The sequence below is a fragment of the Motacilla alba genome, chromosome Z, assembly GCF_015832195.1.
Source record: "Motacilla alba alba isolate MOTALB_02 chromosome Z, Motacilla_alba_V1.0_pri, whole genome shotgun sequence".
NCBI lineage: Eukaryota > Metazoa > Chordata > Aves > Passeriformes > Motacillidae > Motacilla > Motacilla alba.
In genome coordinates, this window is record NC_052046.1 from 67,448,775 (window position 1) to 67,476,436 (window position 27,662).

General features: G+C 37.1%; 1 protein-coding gene across 1 annotated transcript in view; it reads left to right on the top strand.

Moving 5' to 3' along the window:
* Positions 1-27,662, top strand: part of WDR36 (WD repeat domain 36) — a 33,191-nt gene that overhangs the window by 1,162 nt on the left and 4,367 nt on the right. The window contains exons 2-22 of the mRNA XM_038124843.1: positions 286-313; positions 3,156-3,256; positions 3,772-3,889; positions 4,800-4,932; positions 5,835-5,889; positions 6,421-6,553; positions 7,473-7,648; positions 8,153-8,273; positions 9,694-9,759; positions 10,693-10,776; positions 12,207-12,361; positions 13,487-13,601; positions 14,827-14,992; positions 15,270-15,378; positions 16,144-16,223; positions 19,861-19,968; positions 21,345-21,442; positions 23,029-23,171; positions 23,519-23,635; positions 23,861-23,942; positions 26,079-26,266. Of these exons, the coding sequence (XP_037980771.1) occupies positions 286-313; positions 3,156-3,256; positions 3,772-3,889; positions 4,800-4,932; positions 5,835-5,889; positions 6,421-6,553; positions 7,473-7,648; positions 8,153-8,273; positions 9,694-9,759; positions 10,693-10,776; positions 12,207-12,361; positions 13,487-13,601; positions 14,827-14,992; positions 15,270-15,378; positions 16,144-16,223; positions 19,861-19,968; positions 21,345-21,442; positions 23,029-23,171; positions 23,519-23,635; positions 23,861-23,942; positions 26,079-26,266 (2,376 nt within the window). The remainder of the gene's footprint in view (positions 1-285; positions 314-3,155; positions 3,257-3,771; positions 3,890-4,799; positions 4,933-5,834; positions 5,890-6,420; positions 6,554-7,472; positions 7,649-8,152; positions 8,274-9,693; positions 9,760-10,692; positions 10,777-12,206; positions 12,362-13,486; positions 13,602-14,826; positions 14,993-15,269; positions 15,379-16,143; positions 16,224-19,860; positions 19,969-21,344; positions 21,443-23,028; positions 23,172-23,518; positions 23,636-23,860; positions 23,943-26,078; positions 26,267-27,662) is intronic.

Below are 27,662 nucleotides of genomic sequence, written 5' to 3' on the forward strand. Positions count from 1 at the left end.
AATATGTACTTAAGTTTCCTGTGCATTAGGGTAAAATACATCAGGAAGCGCAACTTACTGTTGGTGAGTATTTGTCTTTTGGCAAATGCATTGAAATGCATTCCTTTTGACCTGCTGCCTGTGTGTTTTTCAGTAGTGTTCTAAACTGTGATGAATAATCTTCCTGGTTTGTGAAGTATCAAATTCATTGTCTGATCTAGGTTAATTCCTAGAATTTTTAATTTGTTTGTACCAAATTTGTTGCAACCAATCACTAACAATGCCTTTTTAACATTTTCATTGCAGGTGAAGAGGCTTGGTATTGTTGCTGTGAGTAAGTATTCATAAATTATTAATTCCTCTTATTTTGTTGTGGTTTTTTTTTTTTAACATGTCTCACATCTGCACTTCATTTTCAACTAAAAAACAAGAAAATAAATTGTACTTACTAATATTTACACTGAAATATATTAAAAGGAGTCTCAGAAATCTAAAATACCAGTTTGGAAATAAGACTGCTGTTGAAACAGTTTTCTTAGAGACATACCTTTTGAACCTTCTGTTCTTACCATCTTGTTCTTCCAAAAACACCTCTAAGCCATAAGGATTGCAGTGAGTAAAACTTAATTATTAATTTATTGAATTAATTTCAGTTGTTTTTGTTGTTTTGGTAATTATTAGAAGACTCTTATAGGAGGAAGATACTTACGTAAAGAAAATAGATGTGGATGCCTTCAGGGAGTGTCAGGAGTTGGTTGTACTGGTGGATACAAAGGATATGAATTGATGGCTTGACATTCACTTGGTCTTTGGTGGCAGAGGACTCTGGGTGTCAGCAGCAGGGCCCACATTCTTCAACACCATCCCCAGCAGCCAGGGTGATGAGGCAGTGTGCACCCCTAGGATAAGCTTGCAGAGGATGCTGTTTTAGGAGGAGTAGCTGACACCCAGAATGGCAAAGTTTTGATCCAGGGAGCAGTTGCATAACATGAATAGTGGGCCAACAGGAGCCTTGCCAAGTCCAGAGAGGATGAGTGCAGAATCCTGCTGCACCTGGGACAGAGCAAGCTAGGAACTGACTGGCTCATGGCATCCTGCTGGGAAGAAGCTGGAGCTGTGCTGGTGCCAGGCTGAATGTGGACCAAAAACACAGTAATTGTGAGTGAGGCAGGCTGTGTATCAAGCCTCGTTAGGAATGCATTCAGCAGATCAGGCAAAGCTGTTCTCCCCCTGCACCTCATGCTGGTGGGGCCATGCCTGGACTGCAGCACACTGTTAGTGTGGTTCTGTCCCTTCAACAGCTCCCCTTTCTCCTGCAGGAGAGTGTCAGGGCCTACAGCAGCAGCATGAAAAGAGACATTGGAGTAACTGGATCTGCTTAGTGCTAAAAAGGGCAAGATTCAGGGTGACCCAGAGGGTGCCTGAAGGGCAGGAGTGTGGTGGGGCTGGATTTGTGCTGATGGTAGTAGTGGTAGACAGAGAAGCAAAAGGGGCAACACCCACAGATTGCAGTCTGAGAGGGTCACAGTGGAGGGTAGGAAAAATTACCTCTTCGGGTAACCACAGTTACCCAAAGAGGTAACTGTGGTACAGTGTAGACGTTGAGGAGAACTCCTTCCACAGAAGTGTTCAAGACTCAGCTGGGCACAGCTGCAGCTAACCCAGTCTAGTACTGGTGATAAACTTTGTGAGGAGCTGGTGGCATGTTGAACCAGTTGATTTCCAAAGCTCCCTTTCACTTGACACTTAAATGATTCAGAGGGATGCACTCTGTCTTGAAAAGTAGGGGCTTTACTTCTGTGTACCACAAAGTTTTGACAGAGATGTCATATATAAAATATTTTCTATTAATAGAGCACCTGTAAATTTGAGAATAAATGTCACACAACCAGGACTAGATTTAGATTATCAGCTATGCATTTTTAAAGCTGTAAACACATTAACTTTTTCATCTTGCAAAATCATAAAAACATTGCATATTCTATTCCACAGTGGTCTACATCTTCTTATATATGTAATCATCTAAGCTTTTTGAGAAATTGAGATGTTTACATACAAAATTGAAAAAAGTGAATGCTGTGCCTCTTTTTTTTATGGTGCTGTTGGTTTGTTGATGTTATGTGATTGATGCCCTGAACTTTTTAACTTGGATCTGCCTAAAACTGTCTTAGCCTAAGCAGCCTTGCATGCAGCTCCTGTGGAGTACCAGGTGTCTGTAACCTGGTTGTAAGCCTGAGTCACTTCAGAGGTGCTGTGGGAAGATATGGTCAAACAAATGAAACCTCATGGCGTGCAACTTTATTTTATCTTCTTATTTTAGTTCCTCCTTTTGAAGCTGTGCTGCAGTGCAGCAGAGGGTGCCGTTTTCTTTGTGCCTGCTAACAGTTCACAGTACAAAGCATCTTTGTGAGAAAGAATGCTGTGTGATCATGCTAGTTTGTATCATAGTTGCACTCCCACAGTGATTTTTGACCTGGTATTTCTCCGCAGAAATGTAAAGTGCTTTAGTAATTTACATATTTATATTTCCTTGGATTGAGAGTAATATTCCCTATAGTATTTTTTTTCCCTACTTTTTGGGACCGCACCAGCAGTTTCTCAGTGTGGTCTGGAACTTTGATTCTTTTACCTTTTGGGCTAGTAAAGTAAATACCCCAATATTAGATACTCTTTCTGAGCTAGTCATGAGGTAGGGAATGAGATGTATTCTTAGAGCATTAAATTCTCAGTGTGATCAGGAGATAGGTGCAGAAGTGGGTCACTAATTCCCAGGCCTGCAGGATAACTTAACCTAATAGTTAAGTTAGGTTAACCTAACCTAGCAATAAGCATTGCTAATTTGTTTGCTGACTTTGATTTATTATCTGTGTTTCCAGCCCTCACAAAGCTAAATGTACCTTTACTTATAGAGATAGTTCACTAATTTATTATGAAGTGTTTTTCAAAATAATGACCTTAAGTTCTTCCAATCTTATCTTACTTATGATGTTGTTACTGGTGTAATATTTTGGAGTAATATTTGCATTCTTCTGAAGTATGTGTATTTCTCTAAAATTTAACATGATCGAACAGAGGGCTTTCTTTGTGGGTCACCATGCCAAAGAAATACACTGTCAAGCTTTCTGTCTTGCTAGGAACCTGAAACTCATTTAACTTCTCTTTTGTTTGATCAACAGGTAACACTCTGCCGCAGGACATCACATGTTTGGCAGCAGATCGCATGCTGATATTTGCTTCATACGACAATATTCTCCATGCTTTTGCCAGGAACAAAGAGGTTTCTATTAACTTACTTATTACTCAGTAGTACAAAACAGTTGTGTAGTGTCTGTGGTATCAAGGCAGTTAATTTTCTATGAATGCCTATTTCTGTAGCTGTTTGATACCTTCAGTTTTAGGGAAGCAAGCTGTAAAATGAGGAGTTAAAAGCTTAAACCGAAAAAATGTAGGAGCAAATTCCATAATACTGAACTCTGTTTTGCATATTAATTAGAATAATTAAATAACTATTTAAAGATTTAAAAAATCATCAATCCGTGTAAGCTAAATTACTTGAAAATAAATAATTTAAAAAAATTAGGTAGCATATTTTTTGTGAACAGGTTTAAATATCAGATACAATTATCTCTCCTGCAGAGAGATAATTACACTTTTTCATTTCAAGTTGTGTAGCCTTTCCATGAATTTTATTTGAACTTGTTGCTGACATCTTTTAGCTGTCCTCAAGTATTATGTTAACACGATATTCTACCTTAACAGCTTATTAGAAGCATTTCTGTTTTGAAATTATAGGTGGTTCATACCTATGAAGGCCACAAGGCAAGGATACACCTTATACAGCCTTTTGGTGATCATGTCATCTCTGTGGATGTGGATAACGTTCTTATTGTTTGGAATATACAGTCAGAAGGTGAGACATTTTATTTTTGTTGCTGCTTTATAGAATAGCATTGTTAGACATTCAGTAATTTAAGAAGAAGGGTTTTTTTTTAAATGCACACATTCAGAAGCAATGTATTCTTAAAAAAGAAAGTTCTTCAACTAGGTAGCACGATCATTTGTGATCTGAAGTCCTAATCCTGCAGTAATAGTTCATGAATGGATACTCTACCATGGATGCTCTACCAGGCTCAGTAAGATTCTGTGTAGATGTAAAAGAGAGAATGATTATACGAAAATTACATTTTAGTGTTCCATTTTCTCGTAAAGGCTGTGATAGAGCAGCTTTGGCATTATTTCTAATTCTTGTAATTCCTTGATTTCTACCAGACTGTTACGACTAAATTCTAATGAATAATCTTTTTGTGTGTGTCAGCATCTTCTCATGCCGTTGACTAGTGCTTTGTGAAATTGTGCTTCAGTGCCCCAAACATGTTTCTTTAGAAAGCATTGGTGTGACCAGTGTTACTGTCTGCGTGCAGTGTTATTCTCTGCGTGTCCAAAGTGTCTGTAACCAGGCTTTAGAGATTTGGAGTTGCTATAACAAACAAAAGGCATGCTAATCAGATGAGGTGTTTTGCTCAGGCAGGAGCAGGAATCCCTCAGAAAGATATAAATCAGATAAAGATATGGTATTGCCAGTATAATTGTACTGGATAGACTTACAAGGAAAAAATACACCTTCAAGCCAACAGATGTTTACATTGTAAAGAAGTTTAGCCTCTTCTGTTACACATTAGCTTATCCTTTAATGTAAGAAAAACCAGTTGCAGAATTTGAGGAGTTAAACATCTATCCTGCTTTTACATTTGCAAAGGGAAAACAAGCCTGCAGATTTGTAGGGGTAGCCACACTAACACTGTTTCTTGCTGTTTTTGCAGAAGAGTATCTTCAGATAGATTTTGATAAAGCCACTTTTGCAATTTCTGCACTTCTGCATCCCAGCACTTACCTGAATAAAATTCTCCTTGGGAGTGAACAAGGAACCTTGCAGCTATGGAATATAAGATCCAAGTAAGATTCTTGATACTTTGGCTATGCTTCATGCTCCAAGTAGTTTGATAGGCAACAAGTGATACTGTTAAGTGTGGACTCTTTTACTGACTCTTGGCACAGATTTTCAGTTGGTATATTTCCAGGAACAAGGAATGCTGCTGCTCCCTGAATGCTGATGCCTTTCAGGTTGTTTGTTGTAAGAGTGATCTCCTTGCAAAATGTCAGGGTTTGTTCAGGAATTTTTTTTTTTTTAATTTCTTGGAATCACATAGCTTTCACATGAAAGCTTTTGAAATAATAGTAAAAACATGTTCAGGCCTACTGCCTCCCATCTCCCAAGCTTGACTTTTTTGGTTGTTGTGGGTCCAAGGAAGTGCTGGCAGATAGAGTAGAGGTAATTAGTAGCATTTGAGCCTTATATTCAGATAAGAGATGCATAGGCATGCAGTTGTCTCTGAGCATGTCCCAGTAGATCATCATCCATAATGTCAGTATTTCATTCCCACCATGAGCAGCTGCTTTTGTAAATCATGGAAGTTACAGGTACAGTGAGCTTCATTGCATGTTAATGTTTGTACTGCAAACACATGTTAAGTCAACTTGCATAAATCAGTGTCTCTTTCTCCTAACTCAGCTTGCCATGATATCACGGATATTTCTTTTTTTTTATACGTTCATTCCATATGGTTATGTCACTGTTGTGATATTAATACACAACACTGCCTTTTCAATAATATTTAGCCATAAGTTTTATTTTTAACCTTACTTCTTAGTATCACAGGCTTTTGTTTTGCCTTTTATCTGACTTGTAAGAACAGGAAGCTGATGTACTTTTCTGTATAAGTACATATAAAGCAACCACTGTGTCATGGAAAATCCCCAAGGGTTAATTGATTTATGGTTTTTTTGGTTTTTTACAGCAAACTCTTGTACTCCTTTCCAGGATGGGGCTTAGCAGTCACAACTCTTGAACAAGTTAGTATTTTTTGTTATCTTTTATTTTCATATGTAACTGGTTGAGAACATCAGGCAAAATATTGTTGTTTAAAATGACATCAGTAAAGATGGCATGTATTCTTCCAGGTAGTTGTAGTAACCTCTCTTGATTGAAGGTTTATTATCTGCTCTTCCTCTATTCCTAGTTCTGTTGCTTTTGGCATCTTATCTGTCATCTTATTGTTTTGTGTTCATCATATCTGTAGTCTTCACTGAATCGTGTAATGAAGTCACAGTTTTCAAGATGGATGTGTATCATGAAGCTTCATGACACTGGTAGTTTTTTGCCAAATTTGTTTTGCTTTGGAGTTTGATAAAGTGTTGATTTTGTTGATTCAGTAAAAGTATTTGCTATATTTTTTTAGATATAAAAGTAAGTTAAAACTTACCAGTAGCATCGATGACAGCTGGTGGAAATGGTCAGAGATGTCTAGGATAAAACTCGCAAAAGCTCTGTTTTTCAAAGTAGTCCCAGCTTTTGGAAACAAAATTTTTTTTCATTTCTTGCAGGCTCCAGCAGTGGATGTTGTTGCTGTCGGCCTTGTATCTGGTCATATCATTGTACATAATATTAAGTTCGATGAAACTCTGATGAAATTTCAACAGGACTGGGGTCCCATCACAGCAATATCTTTTCGTACAGGTAAGTCCTAGTGTTTTTAGTGAAAATATATATGAAAGCACTAACACTAATGAAACAGAGGAAAACAGTTTGTGATAAAACATTTCAGAATCAAATTTGTGCTGAGAGTTTCCGTTTTCAAAGGCTGAAGGTGGTCTAGAAGAGGTAGCAATAAGTGAGATCATGCATTTTCATCATGCTGTTTTATAGCGTTTTCTTGTGTTCTTATTGCATAGAAAGTGGTACACAGTATACTTGAAAATAAAAGTTTTGTTGACAGTGTGCCAAGAGCTAACGCAGTACGCAATTGTCAGAGGTATTGTAATCAGTACATGCTGCTTTAGTGTCCATACCTACTGCTCAGCCGTGTCTTTCCCCCCCAGTGTTAGAATGTTAGTAGTTGGGTGAATACTGAATGGATGTTACAGGTGAATCTTGACTTTTATTCACAGCTTTTTCTTGTCTAACACACATGTCCTAATTATTAAAGCTAGTTACTTTAATGTTGATCCTGCCTAGAGAACTGTTGATACTGAATCTAATCTCTCATTTGAATGATCTTGCAAATCTTAACAGAAAACAGATTGAGCACAGACCCTGTTGAGGAAGAATACTACTGGAGAAAATTGTGGAAAGACTTGTGAGAAGTAGAAAGAGAGCCTGTTTGTGTCAATGCCTATTGTGTTTTCAAGCAAAATCTCTAGATCTTAATGCTGGACTTAGAGATTTTATTGTTCTCTGATATGAAAATGTCATATTTTTTTAATCAGTGAGTTTTGTTTCTTTTCAGATAGAGTTGCTGCAATGTCATCAGCTTGAGATTTCTTTTTCTTTGTTGTCTAGCATCAGTTTTAAGATGTTACAAGACAGCAAAGATAAGCTGACAATAAGCATGAATGACAATAAGCAGACCTTTTGAACTTTTTTTTTTTTTGAGCAGATGGACACCCAGTAATGGCAGCTGGTAGCCCAGTGGGACACATTGCTTTGTGGGATCTAGAAGAGAAGAAACTAATGTGTCAGATGCAAGATGCCCATTCCACAGCAATAGCTGGCATGACATTTGTCCCTGGAGAGCCACTTCTTATTACTAATGGTGCTGATAATGCTCTACGGGTGAGTTTGAGTTACAATCTCTGCTGCTCTCTGAAACCAATACAACAAAACCCAAGTTGCTGGTCTCAGTTGGACTGTAGTGATCTGTAGTTTAAAGATTTGCTGCTGTGTTGTCATTGCTTCATTTACTGCTTTGTAGTACCCTTGAAGAACAAATCTTTGGATCCACATTTCCAGAACCACGCTTTATATCCCAGTATTCTCTTAAATCTTGATCCATTTTGATAATGTTTTGGATCATAAGCAGTTGCTGCTGATAAAAGTCCTTTATGCTGCATGTCCTCTGATGCCACTAGGACATGCAGTGGAAGGGCAGAATGAACAGCAGGAAACAAATAAGGTGATGTGATGGAAGCTGCCAAAGTTTTAGGGTTAAGGCTGAAAGACAGTGTGTCAAGCTGGCTGCACCAGCTCCCAGATGAACATGTTCTGCTGGCAAGAGGTGCAATTATTGGCAAGGCAGTGTTTATCAGCCTGTTTTTTTCTGCTTATTTTGGGGTGCAGGTTTGGATTTTTGATGGGCCTGGTGGTACAGGTCGTGTACTGAGAAGCCGAATGGGACACAGCGCACCACCAACAAAAATCAGATATCATGGGCAAAATGGAGAGCAAATTCTTAGTGCAGGTATGAAACTCCATTCTTCTTCAGTCTGGTTTCTTGCTGTGATGAAGAAAACATGCAGAGCTAAGTGTCTTTGTTTTTATTAATACACTAGATTATATTTCAAGTGTTGTATAATGTGTTTATGAAACAGAGTAAGTAGCTAACATAAACAGTGTAATTTATTACTGTAACAAAGTCTTTAACTAGGGTTTTCCTACTCTAGTAGGAAACTAGTGTTTCTCTAGAGTAAGGTATAAGCAAGCTGAAGGGTATTTGAGAGCATAATAGCAAAGGAGATGCTTTTATCATCCATATTTATATATTTGATGAATAAAAATGGTATATAGTTGATGAATAAAAATGGTTTTGTTATCTTCTGAGTAAGTATTAGCTGGTCAGAATGAAACCTGTAACAAGTCAAAAAATTTGGTAGTGGCAGGGGAAAAATAGGCAGCATAATGCATTTAGTAACTAATTTTTAGTAACAGTTTTTTCCACTAGTTTGATCAAGCTTTGTGGCTTACACTGTCTTTGTAATATTGCAGCATACTTGTATCTGTAATATATATTTTCAAGGTTGCTTTTTGCTGAGATATTAATCTCAAAGTGTAAAAATGCATAAGTGACTACTCTTCCTTAGAAACTAGCATTTTAAAAAGACTTGTTAGGAGAGTGAAGTGATAGAACAGACCATGTTTTACCCCAGACCACTTAGGTGATAGCATGGTAGAGACTTGCCACTTCGTCTCCAATTACTATTAAGTAATTGTCTGTATGGGCTACTTTTGAAAACAGTACACTACCTGTACTAAAATCTCTTGGTGGGCATCCAGCCAGTGACTTGCATTCATGTAATGAGTTATTGTCTGTATTTCAGCTTCCCAGACAAACCACAGTCTCAATCAAGTGTTGCTTAACAAATCTTCACATTTGCTTTTTCATTGGTGAGGGCACAACCTTTACAATGAAAAGGGTCTTAACCTTTGAGATCTGAGGTATCTGCAGTGCAGAGAGACTAACACTCTACACTCCCTTCTGAAACAGTGGTCAAACTTTGTGCAGCAGAAGTGAATTAGGGTTGCCTTTCAAGGGCTGCTGGTTTCCTTAGAAGAGGCATCTCCTCAAATTAACTTCATAAAATTTCATTTAATGTCACAGACATTACAGAATCAGAGGAACATAGAAAAGATGTTTGTGAAGAGGGATCATTCTGATAATGTGTGGGGCAGAGTTGTAGGAATGGGATGTAGGCCACAGAAAATTAGGCTCCATTAGTTCTGCCACTTAGAGTGTATCTTGTATTTATTCTTGGACCAGAATTTTTAGTAAATATCTTATTACAGTGTTTGAAGCTGCTTATTGCTTACCTCTTACTTGCTAAAATAGCTTATGAGTAAAGTTGATTTTTGCCCTTCACTGCTTTGTGCTAATATTTTCTTAGGTCAAGATGGAACACTGCAATCTTTTTCAACTGTGCATGAAAAGTTCAATAAAAGTTTAGGACGTGGTAAGTATCTCAGTCAAAGTACAAACACGGGTGAAAAGAAGGCCAGAAAAGCATTTATGTAAACATCAGTCAGACCTTATTTTCACTTCAGCTGTTCTGTAAAAGCTAATCACCTCAGTTATTCTTCAAACTCAGTCCTTCCTGCAATAAGTGTACTCTCATATTTGATTGTACTTTAAAAAAGAGATTTCTGATCCTGACAGTGTATGTTACTTCACTGTGGGAAACAGTGTGCATGATGTTTGTATTAGAAATGTGTAAAACAGTAGCTGCCATTTCATCATATGTAATTGCAGCTTTTTACCCTGTTTCCAGTCTGTTTAATTGACTAAGTTATTAGCCAATTCTTACTTCTTGAGTTCCTTTGACTCATTGTAGAATTTGACTTAAACACATCTTGCACATCATGCTATGGTTAAGGAACACTTTCATTTGGGAGAGCAAGGATCAGAAAGATTAAAGTAATTCTTAGTTTTAACTGTCTGTCCACATTGTTATATATGTATTTTGACCTGTTTAAAAAGATGCATAAAAATGAATTTGGCCATTAATTTGAAATTCAAGATTCTTTGGTTCCTGAAAGGTCTGAGTGCTGTTTATTGCTTTATATAGTCATGTCTATAAGACCATGTTTTCAGCTGTGATGAGGGAACCTTTGCCTCCCAATTTCAGCACAAGATCCTGGAACAAGTAGATTGAGTAGTGAATTCACAGCTGTGAATGTAAAAGGCTGGTGATTTGCTCAGCATTGCATGAATTTTAACAGAAACTATTAGTCTTCTTAGCGCTACAAACCTAGGGAACAGGAATGTGTTTATTTAAGCCAAATGTTTCTAAATTTAAAATGAGCTTTGCATTTTGTTAACAGTCCCTTTTAAGCCATTATTCTCAATTCTGACAATGAGGCTAAGACCCTTAATGTTTATTTTTAAGGTTCAATTAATAAAAAGAAATCAAAAAAGAAAGGCCTTAAGCTGGATACAATGGCACTTCCACCCATTACAGCCTTTGCTTCAGGTGAGTGGTCTTTGACATAGGTTACAAACTAAATGTGAATATATTATCTTCATGTTTTAACTTCAGTTTTTAACCATCAAAACACTATTGTTTTTGGAAGCACATGCTATGTCTAGATTATTCTGTGGCCTTTCATGAGCCACTGAGTGACAGTTAAAAATTGCATTTGACTTCATAAACTCCAATATCTCAAAAAGATAATTTTATGTTAAAACATCCTTATCTGCTCTTGGCTTGAAAATCTCCTGCATGGAAACCAAAATCTACAGATTTGTATGTTACTCTAGGCTGCAGAATCAGCAGCTAGGCGGAGGATGATCTTTGTCAGCTGAGGAAGTCTTAGTTACACTTACAGTTGATTTTGAGTCCTCAGTTCTCTTATTTGAGTAATTTTTTAAAGCTGAATTTCAACTAATCCGTTCATTTGTAATTCAGTATGCAAATAATGAATCTAACTTCTTTAGGCAGAATTACAATTATCTTTGCTTCATCAAAATGTGCTTCTTTGAATTAATGACCTCCTCTTCAGACTTGAAATCTCTTTTGTCAATAGTGTAGGTATTTTCTCTTCTGAGGATGTTTTATTTCCTATGTTGAAAAATCTGGATTTACAGTTTTGTGGAGCCATCTGACTTTTGTGGTATAGACTGTCTGTACACTCTTGTTGCAAGTATGTGTGTATATTTTTAAGATTTATATTTAAAATTAATTAATTTAAAAATTAGTATTAGAGCGGCCTGTGTTTGAGGACCTAAAATCTCCACTTATTTAAGTACATATTAGAGTTGTTTCTTTGTTCTCTTTGTTCAGTTAAGTGAACCATTTTGTATCTTGTTTTAATCTTTGAAGTTCTAGAAATACCTAGTTTCAAGCTCTCCATTTTTTTCAATTTCAGGAAAAAAATCAAACTTGCTCATTATTTAGATCCCCATATATCAAATCTGATTACAAAGTTTGGATACTGAGCTTTTGATAAAAATTTTCCTGAAAAGGCAAAAGAAGTATTTTGCTATGTGAAGCAGATTTAGCTCTTAAACCTGACATTATCTGTTGGCTTCTGCTGCTTCAACATCTGAAGAAAAAGTTAAAGACACTCAGCTGGAAATGTGTACAGATTAAGCAGTCTAAACCATTTAAACCACTTTGAAACATTTACATCAAAATATGCATTTCAAACTGCAGAGGTTAAAATATGCAAAGACATAAAACGTAACATACAAAACAATAATTGAGGTTTTATGTTAACATTTTATTTGCACTACACATGTACAGCTGTTTGCCCAGTGGTATTACTGAGTGGTAGACTTTTGAGTGTGCAGCAAGAATACCAAATATGAGCTGTTCTGTCTAAAGGTACTTTAAAATATCAGGAGAGCTGAAGTTTGACTTTAGAATTACTGTTTCTAAAAGGACTCTGTGTTACTTTGCAGAGGTGGCACATCAGAGTGACTGGGATGGTATTGTTGCCTGCCATCAGGGGTATATAACCTGTACAACCTGGAACTATCAGAAAACCTCCATGGGAGCTCACAAACTGAGACCAGAAGAATTTAGCAAACACAAACCTATTGACATATATGCAACAGTAAGTTTATATTTAGGATAAGATTTCTTCAGATTCACACTATGTGCTATTTTAATTTCTGTTGGTACAGCAATGATGCTTAGAATGAAAAAGCACAGTCTAGATGTGTTTTAGTTGCTTGCAGAGTGCTTTCTGCCAGCTCACTGTGTCCAGGTAAGCTGGTTTGTAATGCTTATGGTCTTACAAAAAGCAGTTCTTTTCCCTCAGACATTCACGTTAAATGCACTTACTTTCTGGCTCAGAGAGGTGGTTGGTGTTTACCTTTAGTCTGTCACAGCAATGTAGAGTTGTCTTTATGCTGTGCTGAATAACTTACTCTAAGAATGCAGATTGCTGAAGATTTTGGGCTTTTTTGGCAGTACAGGGAAGTGTATTTCCAAGTTGCAAGAAGGATATATTACCTCAAAAATCCTTTACAACTTGAGCTGGACACAATTGTGTCAAACACACAGCGGAGGAGATACAAATGTTTGCTGAGGTTTACCAGATTTTAAAGGAGGAATTGCTGTGGCACACCTCATTTACTCGGGGTTCATGCAGCTCCTGTCTTGTGATACATAGTTTTTTGACATTTTGCTTAGTAGTTAGGTGTTAGATAAATTAAATTGTAAATACCCAGTTTTCTTTTGGCAGCTAGATTCTTTGGACTGTGTCTTTCCAAAGACATCTAGACTGTGTTTCTTTGTTTCTTCCTATTTAAACTCTCTGTGATCTCACTGAATTTGGTATTGGTAACGTGGGCATTAAAAGAGGCATGCAGTTGCCATGCTTACAGTTTGTCTAAAGGACTGAATTTGTGGCAATCTTTATTTCATTTGCAGTGCTGATAATATTACCTATGGCTTCTGATGGATGTCACTAAGCTAGGATTTCATTATCTGTCACAACCATGCATTGCCATATTTATTACATGTTGACTGTTCATTTTAAGAGCTTCTTCCTCTGCTTTCCTGAGATGTAATTCTGTTTGTTTTGTGCAGGTTTCCTCAAAACACACGTTAGTGTTTTGTATTCCCAATATGCTGTGTACTTCTAACAACTTCACTAATTGGCAGACACCTAAAGAATTGTTTTCACAGGTGCTTTGTGTTGTTGATTGATTTTTTTTTTTTATTCCTTTGAAAGGCAGTTGACATTACCTCATGTGGTAACTTCACTGTAATTGGGATGTCAAATGGACGGGTAGATGTGTATAACATGCAGTCTGGCATTCACAGAGGGCATTATGGCAAAGAAACAGGTAAGAGCTCCTAAACTTTCAAAACACTGGCACATAACAGAACAGCAGTCACCTCATGTTCTGTCATCACGAAAATTCAGTGTAAGTTCTGAATTGAATTTGGGATGCATTTCAGTTTTTCTAATTATGCTGCCCTGTCCTATCCTGCAGTCAGAAACCTGACTTAAAGGACAGGATCCTTGATAATTTTAACAGCTCTGATGTTAGCATATCCTTGGTTTTATTTAAAACAAAATTGTCAGTTCTCACAATGAATAGCACTTAAATGAGATGCTCTGGCCTCCACTCTTATTAAGATAGTCACTTTTTCAGTTTTTGACTTCTTGTTTTATAGGGTTCCGTCTCCTAGATAAATTTTCCCATCTGTTTTGTGCCCCCTGCTTAGAAATGAAAGGAAAATTGAAGTCCTAAGCAAGTCCAGCTCTTTGCATATGGTGTTATTTTTGATTACCCAGCTGCAAATTTAGGATGTAATGTGACAGTGCCCTGACATTTCCTTTTAGATTTGCATACATATATATTTCATACTTATATATTTTATGTATATTTCATATACTCTCATACATGTTTTTTTGGCACTCATGATCTGATTTTTTTTTGTTTTAGAAACAGGGAGAGTCCTGCTGAGCCCTTAAGACTTACTGGATTTCCAGAAGCCATCTAGCTTAGCAAACATGAAGTGGTCCCTTTATAAAATCATTGGTTAATAGTGGGATGAATTTTCTAATACTGCTTACTGGCCAGTAGCATTAGGTGTAGATTAAGAAATAAAATTGATCCAAAGCTAGAGTAGCTATGTCTTGTGTTTACTCTGCAGTGTGAAGTAGCTTTGGAAAACTCCCAGACTTTGTGCCTGAACTGAAGCTGTAAATTTTGTCTGGAGTGGTAGTTCCTCTTGGAGGCATTCCTTAAGTGGTTCAAAAATCCCTCAAATCTCACTATCACAAAAAGTTCCCCAAAGTGAAAGCAGAAATAAGAGCTAACACTCATCTTTAATTGCACTTCTTACTTGTAATCTGGGTATTTACTTGAAATCCATTTGGTTTCTGTAGAGAAAAAAAACAACTTAGACTGCTGGAACATCTTGTGAAGTGGCTTTCAAATTGTCATATGCTTGCTGATCATTCATTGTAGTCAGGCAAAGATAAACAAAATAGTATTTGGTATCCAGCTGATTTCTGTGCTAAGTTTAAATTCTGACAGAATACTCTTTTTTCTCTTGCAGCACATGAAGGGGCCATTAGAGGAGTAGCTGTGGATGGATTGAACCAGCTGGTAATCACAGCTGGTAGTGAAGGATTAATTAAATTTTGGAAATTCAAAATGAAAGATCTGGTTTATTCCACTGAACTTCCTTCTTCTCCAAGTGGAATTCTGCTTCACAGAGACAGGTAAGAAACTGAAGTTATTTCATGTGTGCAGTGTTTGGTGAACATACTTACCTAGAATGGCAAACAGTATTCTTAATTAGAATATATTAGAATTTGTGCCTCTAATGCTTTGAAATACAACTGAATAGTAGACAGAGGATGACAAGACATTTTATTAGAGTGAAGGAATGTAAGACTTGTTATTTTTAGGATAACAGATACCTGGAGCAATGTTAGGATGTTTTTATTTTTTGTCTCTTGAGTATTCCTTCTTATGTGTGTTTTTGTTTCTTGGCAGTGGTATTCTGGGAATTGCCTTTGATGACTTCACTATTAGTGTTTTGGATATAGAAACCAGGAAGATTGTCAGGACATTCTCAGGACACCATGGACGGATTAATGACATGGTAATTAATTGTTAACTCATTTTCTGTAATAGGTGCCATACCCAGGTACCTAACAGATTTTACAGATGGTGGATTTCTCTGCATTTATTAAATCATTGGGTATTATGTTCACTCTGTGAACTGTAAAGCAGCAGCTCCACAGAACTTTTAGCCAGGTTAGTTTGGAAATGTAAAGTGGTCAAATTGCCATCTATTTTTTAATGTGCTTTGTGATTTAATTATAACTTTTAACTATAACAACAGGCTGATTTGGGGGTGAAACAAAACAAAGCACTGGGACTAATGAAAACTGTGTTGAGGAGCAAAACTATGCAGAAATCTCAGCTGTGTATATAAAAAAGATGAGCAAACTGAAAACAGATCTGAGATTATGCAGCACATTGATAATTCCTTATTTTCATCTTAGGTAATAGTTCATTGTACTGTTAATTGAAATAGTTTTTATCTTCAAATTTATTTATAAATGCTACTAAAATAGTATTTACTTTACTTACTCAACTTTAGAAATAGGTTTCCACCGTGAACATAAAAGTGAGGATTGAAGCGCTGTGACTAACCATGAGATACATCTTGTGTTTAATGTTTGAGCCTGTTCTTAAAAAGCTTCTAGTTTTGTTCTTTCTTCACTTCCAGTAGTGTTATTGTGAGTTTTGGCTTATGGCCATACCATTTCACCTGGGTTTTAGGGAGCAGTCTGATCTTGGCAGGGCCTCCTGTGGGGACTGGCTTATTGGTTGTGCCATTAAATTGACTATTTTATTTTAGACTTTCAGTCCTGATGGTCGTTGGCTGATAACTTCATCAATGGACTGTTCCATTAAGACTTGGGACCTTCCCTCTGGATGGTGAGTCAATTTTAAAACATACAGTAGAAGGAATAATCCCCTTTCTGATAAATGGCAGAAGGCTTTCTGGCTTGATTATCTTTCACCAGATGTGACAGTCAAAGTTGCACATGATAAAACAGTTCTGCTCACTATTTTAATTGTGTTCAGTGCTAGCAATGCATGTCTATTTCCGGGTCTACAGAATAACACTGTCCTGAAGATCTGTTGATGACACCTGGAGTTTCCATGTACTGTGAATGAGTGTGAATTTGTTCTTTGTCTGGAAGCAGCACTGTAATCTAAAGAGCAAGAGATTGCTTAAGATTAATTGCACTGTGATGTGCTGAAGTGTTCACAAGATCAAAGAGTGGTTGGAGTTGGAAGCAAAGATCTAGTCCAGCTGTCTTGATGTGGAAAGGAATTTTTCTCACTAGATTGGGTTACTCAGAGCCCCAGCTTCACCTTGAACACCCCAAGGCTAGGCCATGCACTGCATGTTTATGCAACATGTTCCAGTGCCTCAACCACCCTCATCATAAGAAAATTCTGCCCTACATCCGATCTAAACCTAGGGCCTTTCAGTTCAAAGCTGCTGTCCCTTGTTCTGTCACCACAGGCCCTATTAAAAAGTCTCTCTAAGTCTTCCTTGTAAGCTCCCTTTAAATATTGAGAGGTTGTCTCCCCCAGAGCCTTCTGTTGTCCAGGGTGAAGAGCACCACAGCTCTCTCATTATCCTCACAGGAAATGTGTTCCAGGCCTTGAGTCATTTTCCTGGAGCTGCTCTAACTTCATGTGTCTTGTGCTGGGGTCCCCAGAGTTGGATGCAGTGCTCCAGTTGGTTTTCTAAAGAGAAGCCTGTTTTCACTTACATTCATTTTAACAACACAACATGGCTTTACATCAGTTATATTTTTCATTTGTTTGTACTTGCGACTGCCAAAAATACTTTCTTGTGATCCACCATGAGTAGTCGTCTCCCAGAATAAAGTTTGGCTGAGAAGTAGGCAAGTACACACAAGAAGCTGAGGAGCCCAGGAAAAAAAACAGGCTGAGAAGTAACTTTGCGTTCTGCCAGTGCATTCTTTCAGCAGCACATCAGATAGATTTATTTTTTTTTTTAAATTTAAGGTAGTGCTGTGCAGTGTGCAGCTCTGGTGGTTGTGCCTGAAACTGAAAGGTTTTAGTTTGGTTGATTATTTTTGTTGACATGGTTTGGTAAATAATTTTGTATACTGTAAAAGTTCTCATTTTACTACCAGAAGCGCATTGCATCTCAACAAACAATTGGCCTGTTCTTGTATGATGAGAGCCACTAGTCTAAAACAGGGCAGGATGGATATTATGTGTCTTCTTTCCAGTATGGATGGGAAGGAAATTAGCACTCTGGTCTTCATCTTTCTAACACTCTTTCTCTTGCAAAGTAATACGCCTACAAAAAATTGCAGCATTAACTAATATCAGTTTCTCCTGTTTTTCATTTCTTCAATAACATAATACTTAAAGAATCTATTTGTAATGTTTTTAAAAGTGATCTGACAGTAGTTCTCTTTTACATGTAAAAAAAAATTTAATATTTTGTCTCTTGTCTCTGAAATTCAGGTCAAGCTGAGGTCTAGGCAGGTAAATGACAAACACTGGTATTAAATGTAATTAGATTAAATTATTCTTCCAGTGTGTAAAGGCAAGGTTTTCCCATAACTATAGGCAAAGGAGTGAAAGGAGTGTATTGAAAAGGAGGAACGAGTTTTAATAAAAGGCTTGATGCTTGCTTTACCTCTGTGGCTCATAAATAGAGAAAACATCTCATGAACTGTATTCTAAAGCCTCAGCTTTCATATTGTTCTTATAAAAATATGGAGAACATGTTTCTAAAATCAAACATTACAAAAATTACCAACTGGCTTTAAGAAATGGCCTGACATCTATTGGCTGGACATCTGTTTTTATTTGGCAGTGATGCTTAACTGCCCATATGTAATGCAATGAAGGTCTTCCTAGTGTATGTTCTTAATGTAGGGCTTTTTTAAAAGTGGGAAAAAATGATGACTTTGTGTACAGAAAGTTACAAGCAGGATCCCGGGTATTATGCATATTTTTCTTTCTGCTGTGCAGCTTGCATAGACAAATTGAGGAATGGGGAATGAGCTGACTGTTCATGGGTGAAGCACTTGAGAAAAAACAGCATAGGAGATCTGTTAAATGTGAGCTCAACGTTATACTTTCCATTGTTGCAGTTTTGCAGTTCGGCAGGAAGCATAAAGGTAGATGTCTTCAGCCCCAAGGCAGTATTCATTTAGCTTTTTGTGTAAAAAATACAAGTGTGTCTTCTTTCCTACAGTAGATTGATCCCTCCTTCCCCCAACTAATTTTATTCATTATTTAAGTTCAGTAAGTAGAAAAAATTAATTTCTTGTTAAATTTATTTTGGAGCTCTTTGTGGTTCATTTATTGAACAGAATTTCTCAGTTACAGGTAAGGATTGTCATAAAAAGATGGATTTGAAACTAAGCGAAGGTATCTAGAGTAAATTTTTCTCACCATTGTGCACTGTGTACAAAATGTATCTGATATAAGCTTGGGATTTATGGGTTTAGTGTTTATATATTTTATATTGAAAGTGATGAATGATTTTTCTCTTACCTGAAATTTGCAGCATCTGTCTAAGAACATGCATAGGGAGTAAAACACTCCAGGGGAAAAAGGCTTTTATTTTTGACATGATCTCTCAAACCATCACAGGAGTGCTCAGTAGCTAAGAAAATACATCTCCACAAGATTTTATGTTTTAAACTTCTGAGTTACATCAATATTTTTTCTATGGTTAGTGAACAGAACAGGGCTGTAGAGCTGTAAACAAGAACAAACTATTCACACTCTCTGTTTGTTCTCTTTGTTTGTTCTTTTTGTTTCTCTTGGTGAACTAGTTGTCAAATTAAACTTTTAAGTTAAAATTTAAAGTAACTGAAATTTGTATTTTAGCAAGAGACAAGCAATGCTGTCAATCTGGGCTTGAGTGGAAGTCTGCTAGAGAGTGCATCATCCAGAACTTAAATGTCTCATTGTTAAAACAGTTGCATAATAACGTGTTACTATAATGTTATTATAGTTGTATTTTAACTTTGTTTTTACATGGTATTTTTTCAATTTTCTGCCATCATGAAAAAAATTATCAAGGAATGGTTTATCAGGCTGAAGATATGGTAATGCCAGAACTGGTGCAGATAATCAAACTCCACATTGTACAGTTCATATTTTATTTTAGAAACATTATGGGCTAGTATTAACCAGGTGTACGTGAAGTGTGTGAGAGTGGGAATTGCCAGTCTGAGCAACTGGTGCTAAATGGAAATACAGAATTTACAGCCAGTAAAAGTTTTGTGTTAGGCATAAGGAGTTGACTGCTTCATCACATATTCTCCAGATGTCTAAGGAGGCACCAGCTTTATCTGATTTTAGAACTTTTTGTAGAGACAAGGGGTATGTTGCACAGTGCTGTTCACTTGCTTTGTTTATATAATATATTTGGATTTTTCTGCTACCCTGGTTTATGTCCATACTTCTTGTGGCCTGTTCGCATTCAGCTATATTTCAGATGTGTGCAGATAAACAAGTTTACCTTCCTGATAATTTCTCTGGTTTTCTTTTTTCTCCATAGTCTCATAGATTGTTTTTTGGTAGACTCTGCAGCTGTGAGCCTTACTATGTCCCCTACAGGAGATTTTCTGGCTTCAGCACACGTGGATGATCTTGGAATTTATTTGTGGTGAGTATATAATCTGTTTATACTCAGAATTTAGGATGAGGAGTTCTTTTAATCACCTTTATTGCAAATAGAGAATTACCCTGTGAAGTGTCATCTCCAGTGTTTTGTGTTCTCTGGTTCTAATTAGGACAGGTGTTCTGTATTGCTCTGATTCCTAAGTCATGAAATTTCCACAGTTAAATTACTTATTCAGATAGTTTAAACTATCTCTTTTTTCTAAATGTTTCTTACTCTTAGGAGTTCCTGTTATACCATTCATAAAGTTTTCTCTAGACTCCATTTCCCCCACTGCTTTGAAGTGTCTGTGTTCAAATAGTGCTTCTTTCTGAAGTGCTTTTCTTGTCCCTCTGTACAGTGTTGTGTGAGACTTCTGAGCAGTAAACGAAAGTTGTGATTATTTCTCTTTATTGGTGATAAATGAGCACAGAAGTAAAATGTGGTTTTGTTTAGTTTCCTCCTGATAGAGTTTTAAAGCACATGACTGTTCAGGTCTACTGAAGTAACACACTGTTAAAATGGCTTGGGTCTTTTTCCCATTTGGTTGATAGATTATTTCAGGTTATGTATGTTGGCTGTAGTTTTTGTCTGAGGAGTGTTCAGTTGTTAGGCCTTCCTGTGGTTAAGTAAAAGTGCTTCCTTGAATAACAACAGATGTTTTTCCCCCGCTCTAGTTTATATTAACAAAAGAAGCAATTTGCCAGAATTATTTGTGTGTATGTTTCAAACCTGAAGAAAATTTGCTGAGAGTATTACCCTAAAATCCTGTGAAAGCAGCATGAATCATTTATATTTGCATAATGTGTTCAGCCTGGAGAAGGCTAGGGGGAGACCTTAGAGCCCCTTCCAATGCCTAAGGGGGCTCCAGGGGAGCTGGGAGGGGCTTTGTACAAAGGCCTAGAGTGACAGGAAAAGGGGGAATGGCTTCAAACTGAAGACGATTGATGTAGATTACACACTGGAAAGAAATGCTTGATTGTGAGGGTGGTGGAACACTCACACAGGTAAATATTTTTTTTGGTCATGAGGACCAGGGCAGTTGTTTTCGCCTCTCCTGGGAAGTGGTGAGGTCACACTTCAAATTCTGTGTTTAGTTCTGGGCCCCTCACTTCAAGAAGAACATTGAGGTCCTGCAGCCTATTATTATTATGTTCTTGGCAATAATACTTGAACATAACATTTATATTTCAGATGTTCAGGTGAGTCCATTAACACATTTCATTTCCTGCTTATCTGGTAGATGAGGAGAGCTAATCTTGAATAGAGCCTGGTGATTTGCCATGCTGCAGCAGTATTAGATTGCAGTATAAATTATGTCTGAAGTATTTGTTCCTATTCATCTGGTGATGGCTTTTAAAATGCCTGTCTTATTTTTTCAGGTCAAACCGTTCTTTGTATTCACTTGTGTCATTACGGCCCCTTCCTGCAGATTATGAACCATCTTTGGTGACACTCCCCAGCACCTGCCCCATGCAAGGTACTCCTCAGATGAAAGTGTATTTTATTTTTTCCTTGCAGTTTTCTCCCCTGCTTGTGATGTGCTTCGTTTGGGGGTCCCCAGGGAGTCCCCAGGGGCCCCTAAGCTGTGTGTTCTCTGGTAGCAGCAGGCAGGCAGGCAGGGAGACTCCACACGGCTTCTGAGGGTGCTGATTAGATGAGGGTTTATTGGGGGTCCCACCCCCGGGAGCAGCATGGATCCTGAGGGAGAAGGGAGAAAGGGGGAGGAAGGGGAGAGAGGGAGAGCCCAGGGAGAAAAGGGCCAAGAGAGAGTCTCGTCCCCCTCGCACAGCTTCACAGGGAGATTCAAGGTGGGCATGGAATAGGACTTGGGGCAACGGGATTGCAGATACATGATACTGCAGGGGAGGATCACAGCTTGGAATAAATCCTACACTTTTGAGGGGTGAGACAGAGCATACCATTTAAACAAAATGCAACACCACATGCTTGTATGCCACAGATTCATTGTGAATATTTTGTTGGCAAGAGAACTGGGTTCAGCTGAACTGGCATGTGCCTGTGCCCAGTGAAAGAGAGGCCTAAGTGAAGTTTTTTGCTAAATTAATAGAAGTGATTGTGCATCAGAAGTCCTCTAGATGGAGATCTTGTCTGCCCAAGTTTAGAGTGCCTGCATTTGCATCTCCACCTGGAGGAGAAGCACACCTAGCTGTTGGCAACTAGAACATTCCTCATGGTGATGGCTGCTTTAGCAAGCACATACTTGCTCTACATACTTTAATTAGGGAAACAGGAATTCATTCCAGAACTTTGAATGTTTTTGTCCTGATTCCAGCTGAAAGCTTTAAACCACTTTGTGTCTTCAGCAAATGTAAAGTTCCTGCTTAGATGCTAAGGCCTCTTAATGGGTTACATTCCTTTGTTGTTTCAGGCTTGTCTATTAGATTCATTGTTTTAGCCAAGTAATATTTTAAAAATGAAAGGAAAGCAGACCTGTTTGGTCAAGATCACACAGGAAATAAAGAGAAAATCAAGTGACTGATATTACAACTTTTCTTGTGGGTTGTTGTGCTTTAATGTTGAGATTTTCTTCATTTTTATGTGCCACTCCAGTCATACCTATGAAGAGGTTGTGATGAGGTAGTGAATAGAGTGCAAGGATCTAAATTCAAGGATTTCACAGGTTTATAATGTAGAACCATAATTACTATGGTTCTACATATTTATCCATATTTATACAGATTTATCCATATTTATACATATTTATCCAGAAAGAGCAACAGATTACTGTCAAAATTTTGTTTTCTTTAATAAATCTGTAAACTGCTTTAATGTAACTTCAGTCAAAGTGGACAAATCTTATCAGTCATTAAAAATTTGTTTATTAAATTCTACATCTTAGCTAACCTTTTAAAATTATTTAATATTTCATAAGGCTAATACAGATTGTTTCTGTAGATTTTTAGCTCAATGTTAGCACCTATGTCTATAACTATTATACATTTGTTATTCAAAAATTGCAAAAAAAAATAAGGTGTTGGGCTTGATTTTTTAAAAAATTATTGTGGAGTATGAATGTTCATAAAAGATATCTGTTTCTGCAAGATGTGGATGTGTCAGGAGATGAAGAGCCATGTGATGAAATGATAGAATATGTCTCACCTGAGCAATTGGGAGAGCAGCTGGTGACCCTTTCCTTGTTACCGGAATCAAGGTGGAAAAATCTCCTCAACCTTGATATTATCAAGGTACTGAAACTGTGCAAAAAAATAGCATACATCTATATATTTGCCCTATTTCTACAAAATGCATTACCTATTCGTGAAGCTTAATCCTGCTTTTCAGGTGTTTTTCAAGATTTTGCATTAGAAGTCTGTGTGGTGCTTTTCAGAGTTTCTGGGATTTGGGAGAGGGGCTTTTTTTCTGCTGAATAGTAGCTTCATAATTAGTGGTAAAGGATTTTACTTGTCTATTTACTTTTCAGTTAGTCTTTAGAGTTTTCACAGTATTTTAAAAAGGAAACTCTTGAAAAAAAATATTCTCATATGCTCTTACTATGGTGATAATGATTTTAATTCAAATATCTAATTAACAGAAAAAAAATAAACCAAGAGAGCCACCAAAAGTTCCAAAGTCAGCACCGTTCTTCATCCCAACACTTCCTGGTCTTATACCTCGATACATTCCACCAGAGGAGGAAAGTGATACACAGGTAAAAACAAGAATCAATGTAATTGTGTTTATATAGTGTATTTTAAAAGAAAACTCAAATGCTTTTTAATGTTGGGTTAAATCACTAGTAAAGAACCAGTTTTAACTCACTGTATCATTGCTTTATTTCTCAAAGTCTTATTTTCTCAGTAGAAAAATAATATAATTGAGTTGCAAAAATGTGTTTGCATATTCATGGACACACTGCTGTGCTTTTGTGGTCTAGTCAAAGGTGGTAAACCTTGGGATACTGGCGCTGAAATCTGATTTCTACATTCATCTTGAAGAAGCCCTAAGCACCAATGAATGTAAGTTAATGAAATACTTCACTAAAAATGTTGATGCTGCTTTTATTTTGATACATATGTGATTTCTAATGTCAGAATTGTAACAGATGTGAGAAAAAAAATATGCATAGTACAGTATAAAAGGCAGAGAAAATGACCAGATAAAGATCCATTGGTACTGCAGTTTGTCTGCAGCATGGAACCCAATTCTGACTAAAACCCTTATGGAGAAGGAAGGTTGGGTTCTTAAGATCATTAAGCTTTTTTGAAAACTGTGATGATGTCACTCAGAAAAGGTGCTGTGCATTATTTCTAGGGAAACGAAAGAAGGAAGGGATTGATTTGCTAAGGAATAGTCTGGTGATTCACTGAAACATGAAAAGCATAATGTGCCTAGCAAGTTCTCCTTTCAAGGGCTACTTCACCAGGCAGTCAGTTAACTTACAGTGTTAATTCATTGCCCTATAATTTAAAGCTTAGGAAAAAAATAAATTATACAAAAATAAGGTGTTGGATTTCTTCAAACATTCAGTTTATTTTGAAATTTAATCACTTAAACCTGTGGAATGCACCAGCTGTTATTCATGTTTACCTTGTGATGCTACAGAATCATTGAAACTCAGATTTTTTTAAATGATTGCTAATATAGCTGACTTGGAAATGTAAATGGACAGTAGCTTGTCCACAAAGCCGTTCTATTGGAAGTTCTTCTACCCCTGCTTAAACTCTCTTGAGATGACCACCTTACTCAAGTGCATTTAAAATATTTTGTGTGCAGAACTTCATTATCTGTCACAAACAAGGTCTGTTCTTCTGCCTCACCTTTAGTATTTCGATTGACAGTGTTCTATTGAAGTGCCTCAGAGTCACTTAGAAGAGGTGATTGTTTAAAAACCTTGTGGAGCTGGCTCTACCAGGGAGCAAGTGCACTCTGTTGTACTTGGACATGTGGACCTGCCTCAGGCCACCTCTGCTGTGAGGCAGGTGTGCCTCAGGGTCTGTGCCACAGCCACCATCCAGGGAGCCTTGTGATCCTGGCTGCTGATGGGGAACATGGCTCTTTGCTGGCTAGATTACAGCCATCTCTTCTAAACATGACTGGACCGTGCAAATAAAAAGAATCCTGCTAGAAACCATCCTGGTTTACTGTTGGGGCGGAAACGGGGCTTCACACCTCAGCTCAGGTGTGAAGATTGAGCTGCAACATTTTCCATGTTGTACATGTATCAACCTCACAACATGTTCCATGCTTCGTTTGTTTAATGTCATTAAAAAAAGCTATTAAATGCATCTGTTTAGTACTGCTATAATCAGTTATATTCAAAACTAGCTAATGATTTTTTTTAGGAATCAAATATCGATTTATACCACCTGAGGAATATTAACCAATGCCTAATACCATTAATTACCATGAAGTTGGTCTTCTTAGCAACTTCTTAGCAAAAGAAATATTAATCACATACATTTTAAAAATGTTATAACTATCAGCTGCATTTTTGCAACCAAACATATTTTTGCTGCTTCCTTTTTAAAGCAAATAGATGGAATCCTTGTAGGTCATCAGGTAGGATGGTAGAAGTCCTGAGAAGGAGCAATTAGGAAGAGGAAGAAAGATTGTAAATTGCATGTATTTCTACTATGAAAAAGATTTTCTTGTAGCACTTCCAGGCATTCACTTAACAAAAGTAATAATTTTGTTAGATGCACCAGAAGGTGTCTAGTTTTGCTTAATGTCAGCTAGAATAAAGATGCCTAGTAAAAGTAGTGCTCTCTATCTTTCAGAGTATAGTCACCCTTAACAGCTCAGAGTCTCAAGTATGTACATTCTTTCTGCCAAGAGATGTGAAATGACAGTGTTATGTGGTTAATTAGAAACTTTGTTTAACTTAGAAGAGGGGAAAAATTGAAACAAATACAAAGATGTTGCTTGTATTTTTAAATTACAAATAAAGTGCATCTGTACTTTTAGTAGGTGGTGGGACAGTAAATTAAAGACAGGGAGACATTTTGTTGAAAACAAAAGGTTAGGAAACAGGAAAAACTTGAAATTCATAGTCACTGCTTAAGAATTTTAGAATAAGCCTGTCTTGTGAAGGATCTGTTAGATTCTGTTTTGCAGATGTTACTAATAATGTGTCCCCCAATGTTCTAACACAGATAAAGCTCCACTTGACTTACTGAAAAGCTTGGGACCATCTAATATTGAGGTAGAACTACGGGGTTTGGCCCCTGAAGGTGGGGGCTCAATGGAGGTGATGCTGAGCTTTCTGAGAATGATTGGGATGATGCTGAACAAGAAGTACAACTTTGAACTTGCTCAGGCGTACCTGGCACTATTTTTAAAGGTAACAGTTTTCTTATAAAATTTATGTTAGGCCTATTTAAAATAACGGTTATACAGTAAAGAGGTAGAAATTGTCTGCTCAGATTATCTGAAGTGATTTTGGTTGAGAATGGTTTTAAAATGTCTAACAGAATGTATTGGATGATTTGGTCACTCATTTGGTGACCGTCATGAAAAACTTGCAAAACAGAAGATATTGTGATGAGGCCCCTGCCAGAGAGGTTTTGTTCTGATATTCCTTACTTAGAATTGGGTTTATTTTTTTTGTAACATTCCTAACTTCTTAGTGGTTGTTTATTATTAAACTAAGGTATGCTATGTCTTACATAAGCAAGGAATTTAATACACAATGGTTGGGAAATAAATCGGACATTTTGTTGGATTTATCACTAGACTTTGCAAGCCTTACCTACTTTCCATATCAGTGGGCTGCCTTTCTTGTGTTGCCTGTTGAGTATCACAGAGCTAATGAAATTATTCCAGGGTGTGTGTTAGTAACAGTAACTGTTACTGAAGCACAGTAACAGTTACTCCTAGAGACAAAGTGGTTCTGCAGAAGATTGAAACCCTTCTAATGGCACAAGTGTTTTAGACACTCTGATTTATGAAATAATGTGAAAGCAATTAATAACAGTTTACTTGGAAAACAATATTATAAACATTAGGACACATGTAATACCAGGGCATCCACAGCTTCTCTGGGTAACGTGTTCCAGTGCCTCACCACATTCACAGTAAAGAATTTTGTCTAGTATTCAGACTGAACCTACTCTCTTTCAGACTAAAACTCAGTATTAAGGCTCCTAGATATTTAAATTGTAGCCTGGAAAATAAATATTCCATCCATTAAGTGGTAATAATTACTGGAAGTTCAGAAGGTTTCTCTTATTTCTGTTTTAACAAGGTTGCCCTTTGTCACATAAGGAGACCTCATCCATCTCTATCACTATAGTCTATGCTGGCATCATTCTTCTTGATGTGTGCAACATGGATAATTAAAATAATAATCCTGATTGACCTTAGCACATCTGTCTAGCCTTTCTAGCCTAAAAAGGAATTTGTCATGCAGGTCAGAAGGTAGAGAAAGTTGCCCTCTAGGGAAGTGTGTGATGAGAATTGATTCAGCAGCCTTGCCAGAAGATGATTTAGTAAAACTATAGCATATTTAAGACACTGTGCTGCCTTATTCCATCTAGAACATGAAAAATGGCTTGTCAAGACTAGCAAAAAGGGAGCAGTATTAAATAGAGGAAATTAATTGAAAGAAAAGAGTCCTTTCCCAATTTGGGACATCTCCTGAAAGCAAAGTATTGGAATTGGATGGGGAAAACATTTTTTTAAAATTTTTAATTTAAAAAAAATCTTTTAATTTTTTAATCTGTATTTGTTTCACTAAC